Source organism: Dermacentor variabilis, chromosome 11, assembly GCF_050947875.1.
Source record: "Dermacentor variabilis isolate Ectoservices chromosome 11, ASM5094787v1, whole genome shotgun sequence".
In the NCBI taxonomy this organism is placed as follows: domain Eukaryota; kingdom Metazoa; phylum Arthropoda; class Arachnida; order Ixodida; family Ixodidae; genus Dermacentor; species Dermacentor variabilis.
The window spans coordinates 1,013,245-1,032,738 of record NC_134578.1 but is presented as its reverse complement, the minus strand read 5'-3'; the positions used below and the strand labels follow the sequence as shown (position 1 = coordinate 1,032,738).

Here is a 19,494-nt window from a genome sequence, read left to right as displayed (position 1 = left end):
TCATCCTTGACGACAGTGGCCGTACTTGGTATGAGAAAATGATAAAAGGATAAAGCTTTTGCAGCTCTTTGCAAGTGCCTCTGACGACTCGCCAGATGTTGCTCAGCGGTTTTTGTGTCTCCCGTGTCACATAAAAGTCCCTTCACCTTTTTCGGTTCAGTTTGGTGAGGTAACGCCGTATATGGTCTTTGTGCCCGTCGACAAGTTCTGAGGTCTTCGATATTCTTAGTACGTTGAGCCTTCCTGTTGGCACGCTTTTGAATGGCACATAACCTTTCGAATTCCTCGTCGTTAAACGTAGGTACATTACAATGCTTAGTGGCAGAGAAATGATCTATTGAGGCAATGATCTATAGTCGGCATTAATTCTGCATTCCTAGTCGAGGCTGTGATCCCTTTGTCTACGGCTGCGCAATTGTGCCCATCGACAAGTTCTTAAGTCTTCAATATTCTTAGTACGTTGAGCATTCCTGTTGGCACGCTTTCGAATGGCACATAACCTTTCGAATTCCTCATCGTTAGTAGGTACATTACAATGCTTAATGGCAGAGCAATGATCTATTGAGGCGATGATCTATAGTCTGTATTAATTCTGCATTCGTAGTCGAGGCTGTGATCCTTTTGTCTACAGCTGCTGTGTAAGCTTTTAGTCTACCGACTTCAGTTTCACTTTTCTGGGCGGCGTCCGAAAATGAAGGGCAGACATTAGGATCGGGTAGTGATCACTACCTCGAGTCTCGAAATCTTTACATCGTTTGACCATAGGGGCAACTTGACTTAATGCGAATGTGACGTCAATGCAGCTAATAGTCTTCGGATTTTTCAGGTGTTATGCTGCCATCGTTTGAGGGCTTTATATTGACGTATGTATTCTATGCAGACGACAACGAAGATTGGGACATTAACGGACTTCATCTACTGGGTCAGTGAGATTTGGCGAGGACGAAGAAGACGTGTCTCTGGCCTGTTTGTTTTTGAACAAGTTGTCCTGTGGTTATTGAAGAACATTTCCCTGTCTACTGTCCGCGTTGTACTGCGACACTGGTGGTGGTGCCGGGTACTGACTGCGCCTGATGCTCCAGAGTCCTTCTGGGAGTCGTTCCTCTAGCCTGGATGCATTATCACCAGTTACAACACCCGTGCATTGCTTTAGTTGTCAACTGCTAGACCTTGCTCTGGAGTTCTTCCCTCTTCAACCACCTCTCTCCAGGAGCTCCACACATCTCGCAGTGGTTGAAACCAGCCCACCACAAGCACCCCAAAGCAGCCGTTTTTTTAGTCCACAGCAAGTAACCGTTCTGCATCCTCTGGTTCCCAGTCGCTATCGTGGTGCAGTCTTCAAAGACACTGAAGACTGGCTTGACAAGTATGAACACGTCGCACAGATTAATCAGTGGACTGAGCAGCAAAAGCTCTCCCACGTCTATTTCGCCCTTGACGACAGTGGCCGTACTTGGTACGAAAACCGCGAAGCTAGCCTAACGACATGGAATGACTTTCATCAGAAAATCACGAATACTTTTGCGAGTGCCGACTGATGCGACTGCACCCAGCAGATGATGGAGCTACGGGTACAACAACCTAGTGAGTCGGTCACAATGTTCGCCGAGGACATGGCCCGCCTCTTTCGTAGAGCCAACCCAAACATGACTGAAGAAAGGAGGTTGCACTACCTCATGCGAGGTGTAAAAGAGCAGTTGTTCGTGGGGCTTGTGCGGAATCCACCAGTCACCGTTGCCGACTTTATCAAAGAGCTTATGGCTATTGAGCGGGCCCCTTCATCAGAGATGCAGGCAGCACAATCGACTGTCCACCAGCACCACAATCAATGCCGCCGCAGTGACTGGCGAGTATCAGAACCCCTTGCGGGAATTGATCAGAGAACTCGTCAGAGAAGAAATTCAAAAGATTCTGACACCAACAGTGGATAGACCCATAGCGTCAATCGCCAGAGTGGTGTGTGACGAAATCAGGCAGGCATTACCGGCAGCTGATCTTCAAGATCACCAGTGTCCCATGACTTATGCAGCCACTGTTCGATGTCCACCACCCGTTACAACCACACCGCCGTACCACCAGCCTCTGACAGTTGCTCCTTGGTCGCCGCCGCAAGCCTATGCCAGACATCGTTTTCTCTGAAGAGGGGATATATGCACTACTCCTTAACATAGACACAAAAAAATCAGCCAGTCCTGATGGTATCCCAAATGAATTTCTGAAACGATACGCGGAATGGATATCTAAGTATCTCTGTATAATTTTTAAGGCGTCCCTGGAGCAGCACAAATTACCGTCTGACTGGCTGACAGCTAGAGTTGTCTCCATCTATAAATCCGGCAACAGACACAGCATCGAAAATTATAGGCCCATTTCAATTACCTCCACATGCTGCAAGATCATGGAGCATGTAATATCAAAAAGCTTGTTCAAATATTTGGAAAATGCTAATATCCTTCTTCCTAACCAACATGGTTTTAGGCAAAAATTGTCAACGGTTACCCAACTCACCGAAACCATACACGATTTTTCAAGCGTACTTAACGAGAAAGGTCAGTTAGATGCTGTTTGCCTCGATTTTTCAAAAGCGTTCGACCGCGTTCCACACCCAGAACTTCTTGATAAACTGCTTAGTCTCGACGTTAACATAAACATTGTCAAATGGATTCAATCATATTTAGTAAGAACACAGTTTGTGGAAGTGAATGGTGCGACATCCAGAGTGTTGCCTGTAACGTCAGGAGTCCCTCAGGGATCGGTGCTGGGCCCTGTCCTTTTTCTCAGTTATATAAATGACTTTGCAGACCAGATTAACCCCGTTATCAAAGTTCGACTTTTTGCAGATGACTGCTTAATGTATACCGCAGTATCCAGCCGCAATGACCAGACCGTCTTAAATTCCGCATTAAAAAGAATTAGTGACTGGTGTAATAAGTGGAAAATGAAAATAAACTACAGCAAGACTAAGTATATAAGGGTAACCAAGAAGATAAAAAATATACACTCCTTCGATTATGAGATAGATGGTAAGGTCGTAAGCCGCGAAAATCACATTAAGTACCTCGGAATTACCATATCCAGTGACCTCAACTGGAAAGCACACATAAAGAACATATGCTCATCAGCTGAAAAAAAGCTCTGGTACTTGAGGCGAAAGTTAAAACTTGCTCCTCAGCAAACTAAACTAGCTGCATATTTAACGCTTGTTCGTCCTACATTAGAGTACGCAAGCGTCGTGTGGGATCCGTTTAAAAAAAACCTGGTAGATAAAATTGAAAAACTTCAAAGAAGAGCGGCAAGGTTCATCTTGTCAAAATATCGTTCAACGGACTCCGCAACTGAAATGCTCAGGAAGCTCAACCTACCGCCACTTTTCGAACGCAGAAGGATAGCTAGACTGAAATTTCTTTACCTGATTCGCCATAACTGGTTTAACCCTAATACACAGCAGTACATAAAACAGCGTCTGTCTCGAACAGTACGAAGCAGCAACCTAGAGCAAATTCAACCCATTCCAGCACGAATAGATACACATAAGTACTCGTTTTTCCCAAGAACAATAGAGGAATGGAACGCGCTACCACCTGAATTACTAACACTAGACAATGTAAATAAATTTGAAACCACACTAACAAAATTCTTTACTTAGGTTAGAAGTACATAACTACTGCTTTAATAATGGTACTTTGTCGTATGTTCCTGGTTGTAACACACACAATAATTCCAGCGGCAGTGGTACAATTAATACCACCCTACTGCAATTTGTTTTTGCTGCTTCTTGATTTGCATTGTGCATTTGCCTGTGTGTATGCCTTATCTTGTCTGCTCTACACTGCGGCAGTGCTGCTATCTTGTATTGTTTGTCTTGAAACCACCCTGTAACGGCCTTCGGCCAACAGTATTGTTAAATAAATAAATAAAAAATAAAAGAGGAGGCTTCAAGGCGTGCACCCGTTACACAGCTACAGTCATACCACCAGCCGCCGTTCACAGCGCTTTGGTCAACGCCACAAAATGACAGTACGGGACGGCCGCAATTTCGGAGAGCAGACGCATGGTGCACCGTCGATAGGCGCCTACTCTGTTTTCACTGCGGAGGCGCCGGCCACATTTCGTGTAATTACGGGCATCGCGACATATCATTTCGACCTTTTCGTCTGTGGTCTTATGGTCGACGTGCAAATGACAACTCCATGCTATGCCACGATGAAACTGCTTTTCAGGGACCTCCAATAGTGCACCCGAATGACGAATCTGTGCCGCATGTTCAGTCCGATTTCAGCCGTCAGTCGCGCTGTCCAATCCCTCCACGCCAGATGCCAGAGAGCCCACGTCGGGGAAACTGAAAGCGGCGACATCTGGGGGTAAGTTTGCAGGCCCACCTCAAGACAATAAAAAGCCCCCCACACTCTCGCCGCAGAACGACGTGAAGCCGATAAACCCCGACGCCGAAGAAATTGTGAGTGCCGACATTGATGTTTTGGTGTATGGACAGCCGGTGACAGCTTTAGTTGACACTGGTGCCGACTTCTCTATAATGAGTCAGAAACTCGTCCTCCGCCTGAAGAAAGTAAAGATGCCATGGACGGGACCTCACATAAGGACGGCAGGCGGGCAATTACTGATGCCTACTGGAAGATGTACTGCAAGAATTAGCATCCGGGATTCTTCTTTCGTGGCCACTTTCATCATTCTTCCTGTGTGCTGTAAAGATTTGATTATTGAAATGGATTTCCTGAAAGAATATGGCACCATAATTAACATCCCAAACCACATGGTGATGTTTTATAAGAGCCCTGGTTTAGTCCATTCCTTATTGCCGCAACGCAACTCCTTTCGTCTAGCAGAAGACGATGTCGTCATCCCACCTCGATCATGTACCCTTGTTTCGGTAGCATGTGACGCACCGTTTCATTGCAAGGGAGTTGCTGACTAAATAACCACGTTGTTGCTTACTCACGGTATCTCGGTCGCACGAGGAATCGTAAATGTCACCGACGGATGCACGAACCTGTTACTAACCAATTTTAGCACAGAGCGACGGTACCTTCCAAAGGGCACCACTGTGGCTTATTTTGATGGTGTTGCAGATGTTCGCAGCTGTTGACTACTCGAAGAAGCGCCTACACAAGACCCAGCTTCTGTACTTGACATCAGCACTGCTTTGTCGCAGCACGAACGAGAGCGGCTTCTCACGCTATTGTCGAAGTTCAGTGACTGCTTTGCATCGACGTCTAGCATCGGATGGACGCCTCTAACGAAGCATCAGATAATTATAGAGGATACGGCAAGACCAATTCACCAAAATCCTTATCATGTGGCTTCCAGAGAACGCAAAACCATACGACAAGTGACAAAAATGCTGGAAGACAATGTGATCCAACCATCAACGAGTCCCTGGGCATCTCCTGTAGTTCTAGTCAAGAAAAAAGACGGCAGCTTGCGTTTCTGCATGGACTACCGAAAACTAAATCTGGGGACAAAGAAAGACGTGTACCCGCTTCCCCGTATAGACAATTCACTCGACAGGCTTCGTCACGCGCGTTACTTCTCTTCAATGGACTTAAAAAGTGGATATTGGCAAATCAAGGTAGATCCGAGACACTGTGAAAAAAACTGCTTTTGTAACGCCAGATGGCCTATACGAATTTAAGAAGTCTTGCCTTTCAGCTTGGGCTCTGCCCCTGCTAGGTTCCAACGCCTCTTGGATACTGTGCTTTCGGGTCTGAAGTGGAAAACCTGCTTAGTGTACCTGGACGACGTCATCGTGTTTTTGCAACGTTTGAAGAACACCTCCAGCGGCTTGAAGCGGTTCTGCAGTCCATCCGGTCCGCCAGCCTCACCCTGAAGTCGGAGAAGTGCCAATTTGGCTTCGCAGAACTACAGTTTTTCGGTCACGTCGTCAGCCACACAGGTGTTCGCCCAGATCCTGAGAAAATTGCCGCCGTAGCACAGTTCCCGGTACCATACGATAAAAAGGCTGTCAGGTGCTTTCTGGGCCTCTGTGCCTATTACCGGCGGTTTATTGTGGACTTTGCTCGCATTGCGTGGCCGTTAACTCACCTGACGAGAGACGACGTTGCTTTTGTATGGGGCGACGGAGAGCAAGGTGCATTCAACGACTTGCGGGAACGTCTCCGGACAGCTCCAATGCTTGCTCACTTTGATGAGATTGCTCCTACACTGCTCCACACTGATGCCAGCAATGTTGGCTTGGGAGCTGTTCTTGTGCTGCGGCAGGAGGACACAGAAAGAGTACTTGCCAATGCAAGTAGAACACTTTCGCGCACAGAGGCTAATTACTCCACAACTGAGAAGGTGTGCCTCACTTTAGTATGGGTGGTTATGAAATTTTGCCCATATTTGTATGGCCACCATTTCACAGTTATCAGCAACCACCATTCACTGTGTTGGTTGACAAACCTTAAAGATCTTTCGGGATGACTGGCGCGTTGGAGCCTATGGCTGCAAGAGTTTGACCTGACTGCCAAGTACAGGTCGGGGAAACGACATACGGATGCTGACTGCCATTCTCGGTCGCCGATACAGTCGTCTGCTCCACCTGAAGAAGACTAGGCATTTCTTTGTGTTCTGGACACATCCACCATAGCGCAACGGCGGGACGACCCTGAGTTGTTTGAACTCATCTATTACTTAGAGGGCAGATCTGCGAAACCGCCTAGTGTTTTCTCAAGAGGACTGTTGTCGTTTTGTTTGTGAGCCAAAGTCCTCTACAAAAGAAACTTTCTTTGACCGGGTCCCCCTATCTGCTAGTTATTCCTGCAGCTCTTCGTACAGAAGTACTTCAAGCCTGTCACAACGAGGTGACGTCTGGTCACTTAGGCTACACGAGAACGTTGGCCAGAGTGCTGTAGAGGTACTACTGGCCGAGACTTGCCACCAAGGTGAAACAGCACGTCCGCACTTGCCTCGACTGCCAGAGGCGCAAGTCGCCTCCGTCGAAACCAGCTGGCCTCCTACAACCCGTCCAGGTTCCTCAAAGACCATTCGACCAAATTGGAATGCATATTGGGCCCACTTCCTATTTCTACTACAGGGAATCGCTTTGTTATCATCGCAACCGACTATCTCACATATTGCGCTGAAACAAAGGCAATCCAGAGAAGCACAGCAGCTGAGGTGGTGCACTTTTTCTTTGAGCACATTGTGTTGTGACACGGCGCACCGACCATCGTAATAACAGACTGAGGAACTGTATTCATGGCTGCGCTTTCAGATCACGTCTTGCTGTTAAGTGGAATGGCCCATCGGAAATCAACTGCCTACCATCCACAAACCACCGTATAATTAGAATGCCTAAACAAAACAATCGAAGACATGCTCTCCATGTATGTAGATGTTGAACATAAAAATTGGGATGACATCCTACCTTATATCACCTTCGCATATAGCACGGCAAAACAAGAGACAATGCGCATGACTCCGTTCACCCTTGTTCATGGGCGGGATGTACGAACGATGTTGGATGCGATGCTTCCACATGACTTTGACGACACTGATACGGATGCCGATGTGTTTACACAACATGCAGAAGAGGCTCGGCAGCTCGCACACTTGCGGACCTGCCAGCAGCAAGACTATGACATAGGGCGCTATAATCTTCACCGTCGAATAGTAATCTATGGCGTCGGCGACAGAGTGTGGGTTTGGGCATCCATACGGAAACGAGGCCTCTCCGAGAAGCTGTTAAGGCGATACTTCGGACCATATAGAGTATTGCGCCGACTCAGTGATGTCACGTACGAGGTCGTCCCCGATAGTCCCAATTGTACGCGGTGCCGCACGCACTGTCCTGAACTTGTGCACGTTGTCCGCATGAAGCCGTATGTGAGCGAAGAGACCCTTAGTTCCGCAAGTGATACTTCTGGTCTAGCATCGGGACGATGCTCTCTTAGTGAGGTGCAAATAATGCATGTATTTTATGCAGACGACAATGAAGATAGGGACATTAACGGACTTCATCTAGTGGGTCAGTGAGATTCGGCGAGGACGAAGAAGACGTGTCTCTGGCCTGTTTGTTTTTGAACAAGTTCTCCTGCAGTTATTGAAAAACGTCTCCTTGTCTACTGTCCATGTTTTACTGCGACAATATTGTTACGAAAGATGTTTATTTACAGGGTGAAACGAGGTCCAAGAGGAAGCCACCGGCCAAGCCCAGCTGGCGCAAAGTACCCAAAGATCATGCGCGCGCACTTGACTTCTTCTTCCTGTGCCTCAGTGGTGCAGTGCTATGATATTCTTCCCGGGGGCAGACAAAGCTCGCCGAGCGAGTTAAAAGGGACCTGTGATGGTACCGCTTGAGTCTGGCCACGTGAACAACTTGCATCGCACGTCAACGCCGATTACTTGCCGTCACTTTGGCGACGACATAGTTCACATCACTCAAGTGACTGAGTATGTGACTGAGTATGTCGGCCATGCTTGAGCAGCTAAATTCAATTATGTCAGCCCTTGCTGATCATGAGAAAACGTTCAGCAAACTCGGCACACGGTTGACCAAGATTGAATCCGACCTGTGGTCACTTTCGAATATAAAGTCCCAAGTAAATAACATAGAAAGCGTTGCTAATAGCAGCGCTACTCAGGTAACTGTGCTGACTGACCGCATTAATGAGATAGAGAACAGATCCCGAAGATGTAACCTGGTTTTTTTACGGTATCAGCGATGCGCGAAATGAGTCATGGCGTAATTCTGAGGAATCAATAATTGAACACTGCCACAAAAACCTGGGCGTAACTATTCAAAGTCGTGATATAGAACGTGCCCACAGACATGGCACTTTTCAGGAGGGAAAACGGAGGCCAATAATAGTAAAATTTGCCCACTTTAAAGATAAAGAAAGCATCCTTTTCTCAAGCGGTAAGCTGAAGGGCACCGAATACGGCATTAGCGAAGACTTCTCCCCAGAAACTCGTCTGGCCAAGAGACGTCTACTCGAATTTGGAAAAGCGCTGCAATCTTCATTCAAGCTCCGTTACGACAAACTTATCTCTGGCCGAAAAACCTACATTTATGATCACGCTAAACAGTCAGTCATCGAACGTCAATCCTAGCAGCAAGTGCAAAAGCCACTGAGGCCGACCCAGCGTGTTAAGCACAATCTATCGTTGCTCTACACTAACATCCGCAGCCTGGTACCCAAACGGGATTCGTTATGCAGCCTCATTTCCTCGTCATCCAGTAACATTGTTGCACTAACGGAAACATGGTTAAATTCCACAATACTTGATTGCAAAATTCTTCCAGATCTACCAGAATTGGATATTTTTCGCAAAGACAGGTGCGATGGAACCCGTGGCGGCGGTGTGGCTATTGCTACTCATCGCCAACTTAAGTGCTCTTTTGTAAATATAAGAACGCCTCTAGAAATGATTTGGACGTGCTGCCACGCCACTTCACCGCGCACGCTCATTGGCTGTTGCTATCGTCCACCCTGCACTGATAGCTCCTTTCTTTCGTTTCTTCACGATGCGTTGTTTGAACTAACAACGGCTTATCCTAACACCCCCATATTGTTACTTGGGGACTTCAACTTTCCAACTATAGATTGGAGTAACGTTGCGTCATGGGGGGGGGTCTAACACAAACAAACATGGCTAGCGAATTTATAAACATTTGCTTGCTGTTCGGTCTATCGCAGCTTGTTACTAAACCTACGCGAATAACCCAACACTCATCAAATATCCTAGATCTCGTCTTAGCGCCGCACCCCAATAAGATCCCTCCTCTTACGTACGTCAGTGGTCTTGGCGATCACACCGTCATTCATGCCACGTTTCCTTGCAATGTACTCAAAAGTAAAATATCAAAGAAAGTACTAACACTATATGATAAAGCCATTATCCAAGCATTAATCATGAACTTTCTATCTTTCATGAGCAACTTGCCCTTACGTATCAGCAGCGGTCAACTGAGAGTAACTGGGCACTTTTCAAAACAGAAATGCTGCGTTTAATAGGTCTTTACATTCCAACTATCACGATAAATGAAAGAGCGCGTTCCCCCTGGTTCAACACTACTTTAAAGCGCTGAAACAATAAGAAAAAACGATTATTTTGTGTAGCCTAATGCTCAGGTTCTTCTTCTGCCTGGAAAAAATATAACAAAGCTACTAAAGAATATAACTCATTAAAAGCACACACAAAACGTAATTTCTTTTCTACTACCGTCCCAAACATGTTGCACTCTAACCCGCGGCGTTTTTGGAAAACGATAAAACCCGAAACTAATAACTCTATTTCTCTATGTGATCATTCTGGCTCACCCATTTCTGACTCAAATGTTCCTGATGCCTTGAACCTTGCATTTTGTTCAATGTTTACAAAAGAACCTGCCAATGAACTACCAGATTTACCATTTTTCGATTTTACACCAATGGAAGGTATTAATTTTAGGCCGGAAGGCATCGTTAAGGTAATAGATGGCCTGAAGTGCTCATCATCCTGTGGAACTGACGGCATTAATGCCAAAGTGTTAAAAAATACGAAGTATGTCTGTAGTTCGATCCTCTGTATCATCTTTCAGCAATCACTTGACACAGGTATTGTTCCAAGAGACTGGAAAACAGGGAAGGTCATTCCAGTCTTCAAGAAAGGTGATCGGTCTTCCCCAGGTAACTACCGCCCCATTTCACTCACCAACGTATGCTCCAAAATCATGGAACATGTCATTTACTCTCATGTTGCTAACTTCCTAACTTCAGTGCAGTTCTTTCACCCTAATCAACATGGCTTCAGGAAAGATCACTCATGCGAAACGCAGTTAGCTTTATTTATTCACGATATTCATTTAAACCTCGACTAACATTCCAACTGACGCCCTGTTTTTAGATTTCGAAAAGGCTTTCGATAAGGTTCCACATTCTCGCCTTCTACTAAAATTATCACGCCTAAACATCCACCCACTTGTTCTTAACTGAATCCAGTGTTTTTTAACTAACCGAAAACAGTTTGTATATGCTAACAACCTTACATCTTCCGTTTCCTCCGTTCTATCTGGTGTACCTCAGGGCACTGTTCTTGGGCCACTCCTATTTTTAATCTACATTTATGACCTGCCATTCACTGTAACCTCTGCAATACGTCTTTTCGCCGATGATTGTGTCCTATACCGCCCTATCAATACCGTCGCAGACGTCTCTACTCTTCAGGAGGACCTCTTTCATATTCAAGACTGGTACTACATGGCTCATGTCCCTAAACGTTAGTAAGACTGTGCATATTTCATTCCATCGTCGACCTAACTACATTCCCCCTGCCTACAAGATTAACAACTGCACTATATCTACTACCGACTCCTTCAAGTACTTAGGAATTCACCTATCCAAAGATTTGTCTTGGACAAATCATGTAAGCCACATAATTAATTCAGCTAATAATATTCTTGGTTATGTTCGCCGTAATATCTTCATGGCACAACCACCCGTGAAATCAGTTGCCCATAAAACGCTTGTGCGACCAAAACTTGAATATGCATGTGCTATCTTTGACCCTTACCAAACTAATCTCACTAAAGCCCTTGAAAGCATTCAGAACCATGCTGCTAGATTTATTCTTTCAGATTACTCATATCACACTAGCGTTTCATCACTAAAATCTAAACTAGACCTATCGCCTCTTGCCTCTCGTCGTCGCATCTCTCGCCTATGACAGGTTTTTTTATTCCATACCTCGTGACAGCCAGCTGGTCCAGCTGGCTCACCGTGTTCGTCGAACAGGCCATCCGAACTCCGTAATCCCACCACAAGCCCGCACCACTACGTTCCTGCAGTCATTCTTCATCCGAACTGCCCGAGACTGGAATGGCCTTCCCAGACAAACTGCACTCATCCGCGATACAGCACGCTTTAGATCTGCCATTCAGTGTTCCGACTCATCTTTCTAATTTCCACATCATCAATCCCGCCTTTTACATGCCCACCCCTCATGTAATGTCCTATTTTGGACCCTTGAGGTATTAATAAATAAATAAATAAATAAATATAATGAATGGTCCCGTGTAAGTGGTGAGAAACTTGCAGTACAATCCCTTTTTGCGAACAGGTGTCTACAACCAAACATAGTCACCGGGAGTAAAGCTGACGGGGATATGCCACGCATCATAGCGAATCTTGCTGTTGCCTTGTTAGGACAACGTCCTAAGATGTGCCAGTCGGCATGCTTCTTCAGCACAACACAGAGTTTGAGCGATGGAAGGATCTTCTTGACACGATGAAGGTAGAATAGTGTCCAGAAAGCTCTGGGGAGTGCGTGTATACAGCAAAAAGAATAGCGCATATCCAGTAACTTCGTGCTCGGCACTGTTGTACGCGTATGTTACAAAAGGTAAGACGTCCCAATTTTTGTGGTCAGCAGCAACATACATTGATAACATGTTGGTAAGGGTTCGATTTGTCCGCTCCGTGAGGCCATTGGTTTGCGGGTGGTAAGGAGTGGAATGATGATATACAGAACCACGAAGCCGTAAAAGTTCTACGACGACGTCGGCGGTGAATTGCCGTCCACAGTCACTGATGACAACCCGGGGAGCGCTGTGATGGAGTACGACGTGATGCAACAAAAATGAAGAGACATCTACTGCAGTGGCAGATGGAAGTGCTGCCGTTTCCGTGTAGCAAGTAAGGTAATCTATGCATACTATAATCCAGCGGCAGCCAGCTGGCATCTTTGGGAGAGGGCCGAGCAAGTCGATGCTGGCTTTTTCAAAGGGTAATGTCGGTGGCCTAACTGGTTGCAAACAGCCTGCTGGAGCGATCGTCCTTTGCTTGTGGCGCTGGCAAACAGTACACCTGGCGACATACTGTTTCGTTGTGTTCTAGAGCTTGGGCCAGAAAAATCTCTGTCGAAGTCGGTGTAGTGTGTGTGCAAAGCCATGGTGCCCGGACGTGATGTTATCCTGCATGGAACGAAGGACAGCAGGGCGCAGGTTTTTGGGCACAACTATAAGCAATGGAGGACCATCAGCCGCGTAATTTTTTTGTACAGCAAACCATTACGAATCAAATCTGCGCGTGTAGGTGACACCTTGTGAAATAAAAATGGCCGCTCCACCATGACTATCAGGTGGAGGATGACAGTACTCTGCTTGGTAAAATAAAAAACTGCTGATGTTATCGGCATCAGAAAGCCAAGTCTCTGATATGGACATAAATGTGAAGATGTGCTGAAGTGAGGCAATGAAGTTATTAATTGCATCTATGTTCTTACGAAGGCTACGAGCATTGAAGTCAATGAGTGATCGCTTATTTGCGGTAACACGACAGTTTACATCACCGGGGGAGAGCAAGGCCATGAAAAAAGAAAAGGGAAAAAGAAAAAAATAATTTATTTACGATGAATCATTTGAAGATTCCAAGGTCAGACTCAGTGATAATGCGATAGACCCTACTGTCGTTTGTTTTGCGGGCTTTTGTCTGGCAGTTTTCCGTCCGTAAGTATTTCCACTTGTTTTCCTTTTTGAGTGCCAGCGTCTTCGAGAACACCTTCTTGTTGTCAGTTGGTCAAGTGGTCATTCACATAGATTGTCATGCTAGTGCCACCAGTGAAACCAGTGTGGTCAGTGCAAAGCCTAGCGCTTCTTGCCTTCGTGATGAACTCATTTTCCTTATCGCGTGAGCAGAAGCGAGCAATGATGCTCCTCTCATTTGACCTAGAGGCAACAGGATGAGCAGTGTAAATATCAGCGGGTAAGATTAGGGTACTTGATAGCATCGCCAATTCAATTCAGAATGACACTGCAGTCTTCACCCTGCGATATAGGGATTCCCTTAATTTCCACATTATTCATTCTCGAATACTGCTCTAAATCGCCCCTCTTCTTTCGAGTGCTTCGTTAAGTCACAAGAGCGCCCTGTTTGAGGGCGCTCTTGTGACTGTGACATGCGCTGTGCGTGTCAGATGTGCCTTCTGTTGTCCGTGTCAAGCTTGTGCTATAACAAAATAAAATAAAAAACACCATTGACAGTTTCGCATAGCCTTTTGTTTTGTTTTGTTGTTGTCATTCTTATAATGTGTTGTGTCGAGGGGCTGATGCCAGCAAAAACAGCAGTGCAGCAGGCTTAGCCTAAGCTATGTCCAAACCAATAATGAAGGGGGAGAAGAATGAAAAATCAAGTGCGTTATAAGAGAATGCAATTACAGTACGTGCAGCCATAGTAAAAGCGAGGCAAGCCATGTAAGAGCATGTGCAAGCAAACTCAATGATTCAATATCCATTAGAAAAACAAAGCGAATGAAAGCCTCCCTAAAGATCCAAGCATACCGCAATTATTTGCCAAAATTATGTTACAGTAAAGCGTGCTCATATGTTCGGGAAAAAGAACCTAGAAAAATGCACGATCCGTAGTCACTACAAATTTTAAAAAGTACTGTAGTTGACATCTATGTAATGCGAAGCATTTTCTGCCTTTTCCATGGTGCAATGACGCATCTGCTCTGTCCTAGTGAATTAGTTGCGAAACCTTTTGGAAGGGTCATGTGCTTTGGCCCGATCTCGGAAGCAAGTCCAGGACAAAAAAAAAACAAGAAGAAGAAGGATGCGCACTACTATAAAACACCCGTGCCATGTACCATATTGCAACTCCAGCGGTAGCTCTACGTCGGTTCGGTGCCGAAAACATGCATAGCATACGACTGCAACTCTATGTTTAAAGCTGAAAGCGGCCAGGGTTTCATCTGGACTGCATTATAAACCACAAAGTAGCCACCTTTCATTGATGACTAGCAAACTTATAGAAAAACCCCTACATGGGGCGATACTTCAAAAACATCATGTAGCTGACAGTCTTCTTGCAGCGTCATCGGCCCTCTCTTGCTTGTCATAATGAGTACACACCCCCGAAGCAGAAGTGCTGTCAGATGCAGCCATCTCAGTGGCTGGCCCGCGGCTTAACGAAAAGTGCTTGTTTAATGTACAAGAACTGACATTCTTGGTACATGTCATCAGCCACCTTGTTACCCTTTCTGCGGTGGTGTGGAGATGAGTTTGCACAAGGCTCATCCTATGAGCGATGGTCAGAAAAGGGCCCGACGCTCCTTCACTCCGCAACACACTAAGGCGCTACGGCACGGTTCGTTGACTTTCTGACACGGTGCAGAGAAGGCTCCAGAGTCATATTGCCAACAAACATAGATTTAATCACCCAAGATACGCCACAGTGTGACTGTCTCGGCACTTACTGCCAAAGGCTCACCGCAAGACTGATCAAGTATGTGTGCCCGCTGCGCTAGAGCTAACCGGGAAGCGGTCATCCAAGTACGAGAATGAGAAGTCGCGGGAGCAAGGGTCCCATACAACCAACTCTTTGTGGGCCTGTGAGCATCTGCCGCTGCAATTAAGTGCCGAACGGAAAAGAGCTCAGGTTGAGAGGGTGCCCGGGGGTTGCCACTTGGGAGGCAAATCAGGGCACATCCCGGTGGCACTTGCTCGCGCAGTGACTCAAGCTGGGGAGGGAAAAGTATGGTTTGTGCTGGAAATTAGCTCCAGCATGCTAGCCGTGTCCACCGTGTTGCCGTTATGGCGGCAGTTCCCAGAGATCAAGCAAAGCACAACGTGCTATTTGAGGTACAAGGCACGGGAAGACACCTCGATCCCACATTCCTCCCTCCTGAAGACCAAGGCCAGCCTGCAAAGGAGGCTGACTGAGGCCAAGTGGCAAGATTGACTCAGCCAAAGTGGGCTAAGCCAACAGGGCAAAGTCCGAGAGGGTGTTGCCGTCATCATCAAAACCAGTTCCTGGAGAAGAGGCTATAGTACAAAGAGACGAAGATGTTGCTTCTCTTGATGCGAAGCCGGGGGGGGGGGGCGGGCAGCATTCAAAACTTGTAAAACGCGCAGTAGTGACATCGTGTTTCAACAATTCTCTGACGAAGTCGTGTGACCACAAAATGGAAGCCAGTTTCAAAGTGCAGGCCAAGCGCCTGGCAGATTCTGGTTACCCGATGCGTATGCTAACTTCTGTCGTGGAGGGCTTAAGCAAGAAGTGCAAAAACACGTCGAATGCAAGCAGTACCAATGCTAGAGCAAAGAAAGTTGCTGTGGTACCATACATTCATTGCATTTCACATAATCTCAGAAGAATAGCGGCGAAATCGGGAGTAGAAGTGGTTTTCTCTGCCCCTGAGCGTCTACAGAAGCTATGTAAACAGGTTAACACAGAGAATAACAAAAGGCACTCATGTTCTACCCAACATCGCAAACAATTTGTAACCTGTACTCATAACGTTGTTTATGCCATCCCACTTTCATGCGGAAGAACGTATATTGGTCAAACCGGTAGATGCATCAACGAGAGATTAAAAGAGCATCAATATAACGTCACTAAGGTAATCTTGGGTCATTTGGGTATTCACTGTCGAGATTTTTCCTGCAAGCCCATGTTTGAAAGTACTTCCATTTTGTACAAAGCTCATAGCAGGATGACGAGGGAGATTGTAGAGGCCTACGAGATAGCAAAATTAGAGCAAAAGTGCGTAAGCAAGCCTTCGGTGTCACTATCAGAAAAGGAGATACGATTCCTTGGTTTATCTTTGTGACCATTGTAGTACGTTTTTTTTCCCTTGCCTTGCACACGTGTTCGGTTCAACGAAATGCACCACTCAATGTTCTTTTTTGCTGTTACGTTTGTTTCCGCTCGCACGGTATATATTGATGCGTGCGAAAATAAAATCTATAGTTGAAAGTGAAGCGCTGTGTCTGTGTATCTGTTTCTTTCTTCGTCCTCGTCCAGTCGCGCTTATACACACTGCCATGTATTCTAACTAACTAGCCCGCCAACGTGTTTTAACCTGTCTGATGTGATGCCAGTAATTAGTTGGTTACAGACAACAATGTCGGAGGATTCTTCCCATTCGCATTTCTGCGCCAGCTCTCATAAACAAGCAATGTACAGTTCAGTGGGCCCACCAGGTTTGGTGCAGATGCGTTTTGAACCGGTGGCGCTCAACTATCACACCCATAGCGGGCAGAAAGAGCCATTAGAAAGAATCATTAGTCTACAAGTGACGCTTTTGTGGGGAAAATTTGAATGAAGTGTTTCACTTCGATGTGTATCACATGTTTACAGGAAATGCCTTTCTCTTTTAGGGCTATACGAACTGCATTGACACATTCATTGACGAGAGCCAAATGGTAAGGAGAGTAGCCAAATGTTTTGGTGGCATGTTCTTAACCTTGCTGCATCTTTGTTAACCCCGCAGGGTGCATTCATGAAGAAGGATATGTTCTCTGATATAGTACCACTTTGCGAGCGCAGTGAGCAAGTGATTGAAGAGGTCTTTACAAACCCGGAACAAGTGATGTGCAAGTTTGTCTCGAACATCTACAATGGGAAGCTGCAGGTTGGGTGAAGAGTCTTGAATGCTTTGGGCTGTATCTCGCCTCCCATTGCATTTCACGGTGTAAACACTTAGGCTCTTATAAAGAAGCCATGCAAAGTACTGCATTACGCATGCTTTAGTGTGTTGCATTGCTGAATAAACGTGTGTGAGCATATGTGTGCATGGCTGTCCAAAAACTTTTAAGAGACAGTGAAGTGAAGCTATTCCAATTTTCTTTTTCTAGGAGTACATTCAGTCAAACCTGAGTGACCGCACTGACCCGGAGAAATACCTTAGGAGTCTGTACGAGCTTTACTCAAAGTATGTAATATTCACTTTTTGGTCATGCTACTCCGACTCATTGGCCACTCCCTCTGGACATGCTGTGCTGTGCACAGAGCAACTGTTGGTGCTTTTCTTACCTATGTGTACTTGTTGGTCTAGGTTACAAGGGTCATTCTAGCTTTGCTGTCTACCTTGAGCGTACTGTTCAGCACAACTTTGAACTCTTGTTTCAGGGCATACTGTCCTTATTGTTAGCATCAAAATTTTACTTGCAGTATGATATGTACAGTAGGCTCCCGACACTCAAAAGGACTGTGAGAATCTGTTCATCATATGAAAAGCTTGTCTTAACAAAAGTAATCCACAAAACTTGAAATGTATTATTCATGGGGCACCCAAATATCCACAACACGAAATTATAAATGAAGCAGCCTTAATACCAAAACGTAGATGTGAAAAGAGACACTTATTGAATTTACATGGACTATAGTGTTTTACTTTTGCACTCTTGAGTAATTGTTGCTTGCCAGCGCTATCACGAGTGCCAACTGTTTAAGCCTGCACACTGTCACAAAAAATTGCATATCACTTAGCTTGCTAAAAAAAATTCTTCAGTGTCCTTATGTCGTTAAAAAAAAAATCGATTCGGGGCATCGTCAGCTGCATCATGTGAGAACACCGCTGGGTGGTGTCCTTGCCATAATTATCAGTCCCCAGAGGCACCTCAAGAACCTCCTTAGTTCTTGGTGTCAGCTCTGCAGGTTTCCCCTTCGTCGACACTGATGTAGGTGTTAAGTCCACAGAAACACCATTTGCTTCTCATTGGGCTAGCAGAGTCTCCTTATAGGTCTGCCCATCGGCGCTAATGGGAAATGAATGAAATGTTTAAGCAACCATTCTTCATATGCAAAAAGTCGGCTTGGCGAAGTTTTTCTTTAATCTTTCGGTTTTGCCTTTTTTTTCTTAGATATTACAAAATGAGCACGATTTATTTTCAGCTATTCAGAAGGGGGAAAAATGGCATGGATAATAACAAATGCACTCTTAATATAGGCCTCATCTTCCTCTCTTTGTTTTGCATCTCCTACCTAGTTTTGTTCTGATGCGCATGCTTCTGCAATAGCACCGCTATGTCAGAGTAAAAAAAAAACACACACCCTGCTTTTAATGTACAACAGATAGCAGAAACATGCAGGAGTCATCGTTGTGCTACAGCGCAAATATTTGAAGGGAAAAAATGCATCTCGGAGGCCATATAGCAAAGATAAAGCACAAGAAGTTACATTAGATAGTATGCTATGTTATTCAGGGAACCAAACATTCCCGGCTAAATCGCTATCATTTGCTTTCACCATTGAGTCCCAAGTTTGCAAATAAACTGCTTATTTGCTGCTAGCTCCATTTGTGCTTTTAATAAATGCCACTTCATAATGTGCAGTGTAGATGATAGAAACTTGGCAACCTTGTGGATATGCTAGGATGTGAAGATCATAGTATAATTATGGTGAAAATAGCTGTACATTATTTAAATAGTATTAGAAAAGTATTCGATTGGTGCACCCATAGTGTCTGCACCAAGTTTGTTTGCGAGATAGCTTGTCGATGTGAAGTTGTCGGCTGCATACTGCACATTAGAAACCAGCTGCAGGTATTTTACTTATTTATTTAGCGTAAGTGTTAGTGTAAGCAGCCTTATGCAACATTTTGTCTTGTGTGTTTTTTGCTAAAGGGCTAAAGATATTCTACAGTAGGCACCGCCCTATTTCTCAAGGGAGTTTCCATGGCCATCAAGGACACAGGGAAATCTTGTCACTTAGAAAGTAATTTTTTGAAGTGGAGCTTTCTTTGCCTCTTCAACTTTTTCACTGCTGCTGC

The 19,494-nt window shown here is 45.4% G+C and overlaps 1 protein-coding gene across 1 annotated transcript in view; it reads left to right on the top strand.

The window, feature by feature from the left end:
- Sec10 (Exocyst complex component Sec10) overlaps window positions 1–19,494 on the top strand; it is a 243,095-nt gene that overhangs the window by 50,290 nt on the left and 173,311 nt on the right. The window contains exons 6-8 of the mRNA XM_075673687.1: window positions 17,102–17,146; window positions 17,215–17,355; window positions 17,579–17,655. Of these exons, the coding sequence (XP_075529802.1) occupies window positions 17,102–17,146; window positions 17,215–17,355; window positions 17,579–17,655 (263 nt within the window). The remainder of the gene's footprint in view (window positions 1–17,101; window positions 17,147–17,214; window positions 17,356–17,578; window positions 17,656–19,494) is intronic.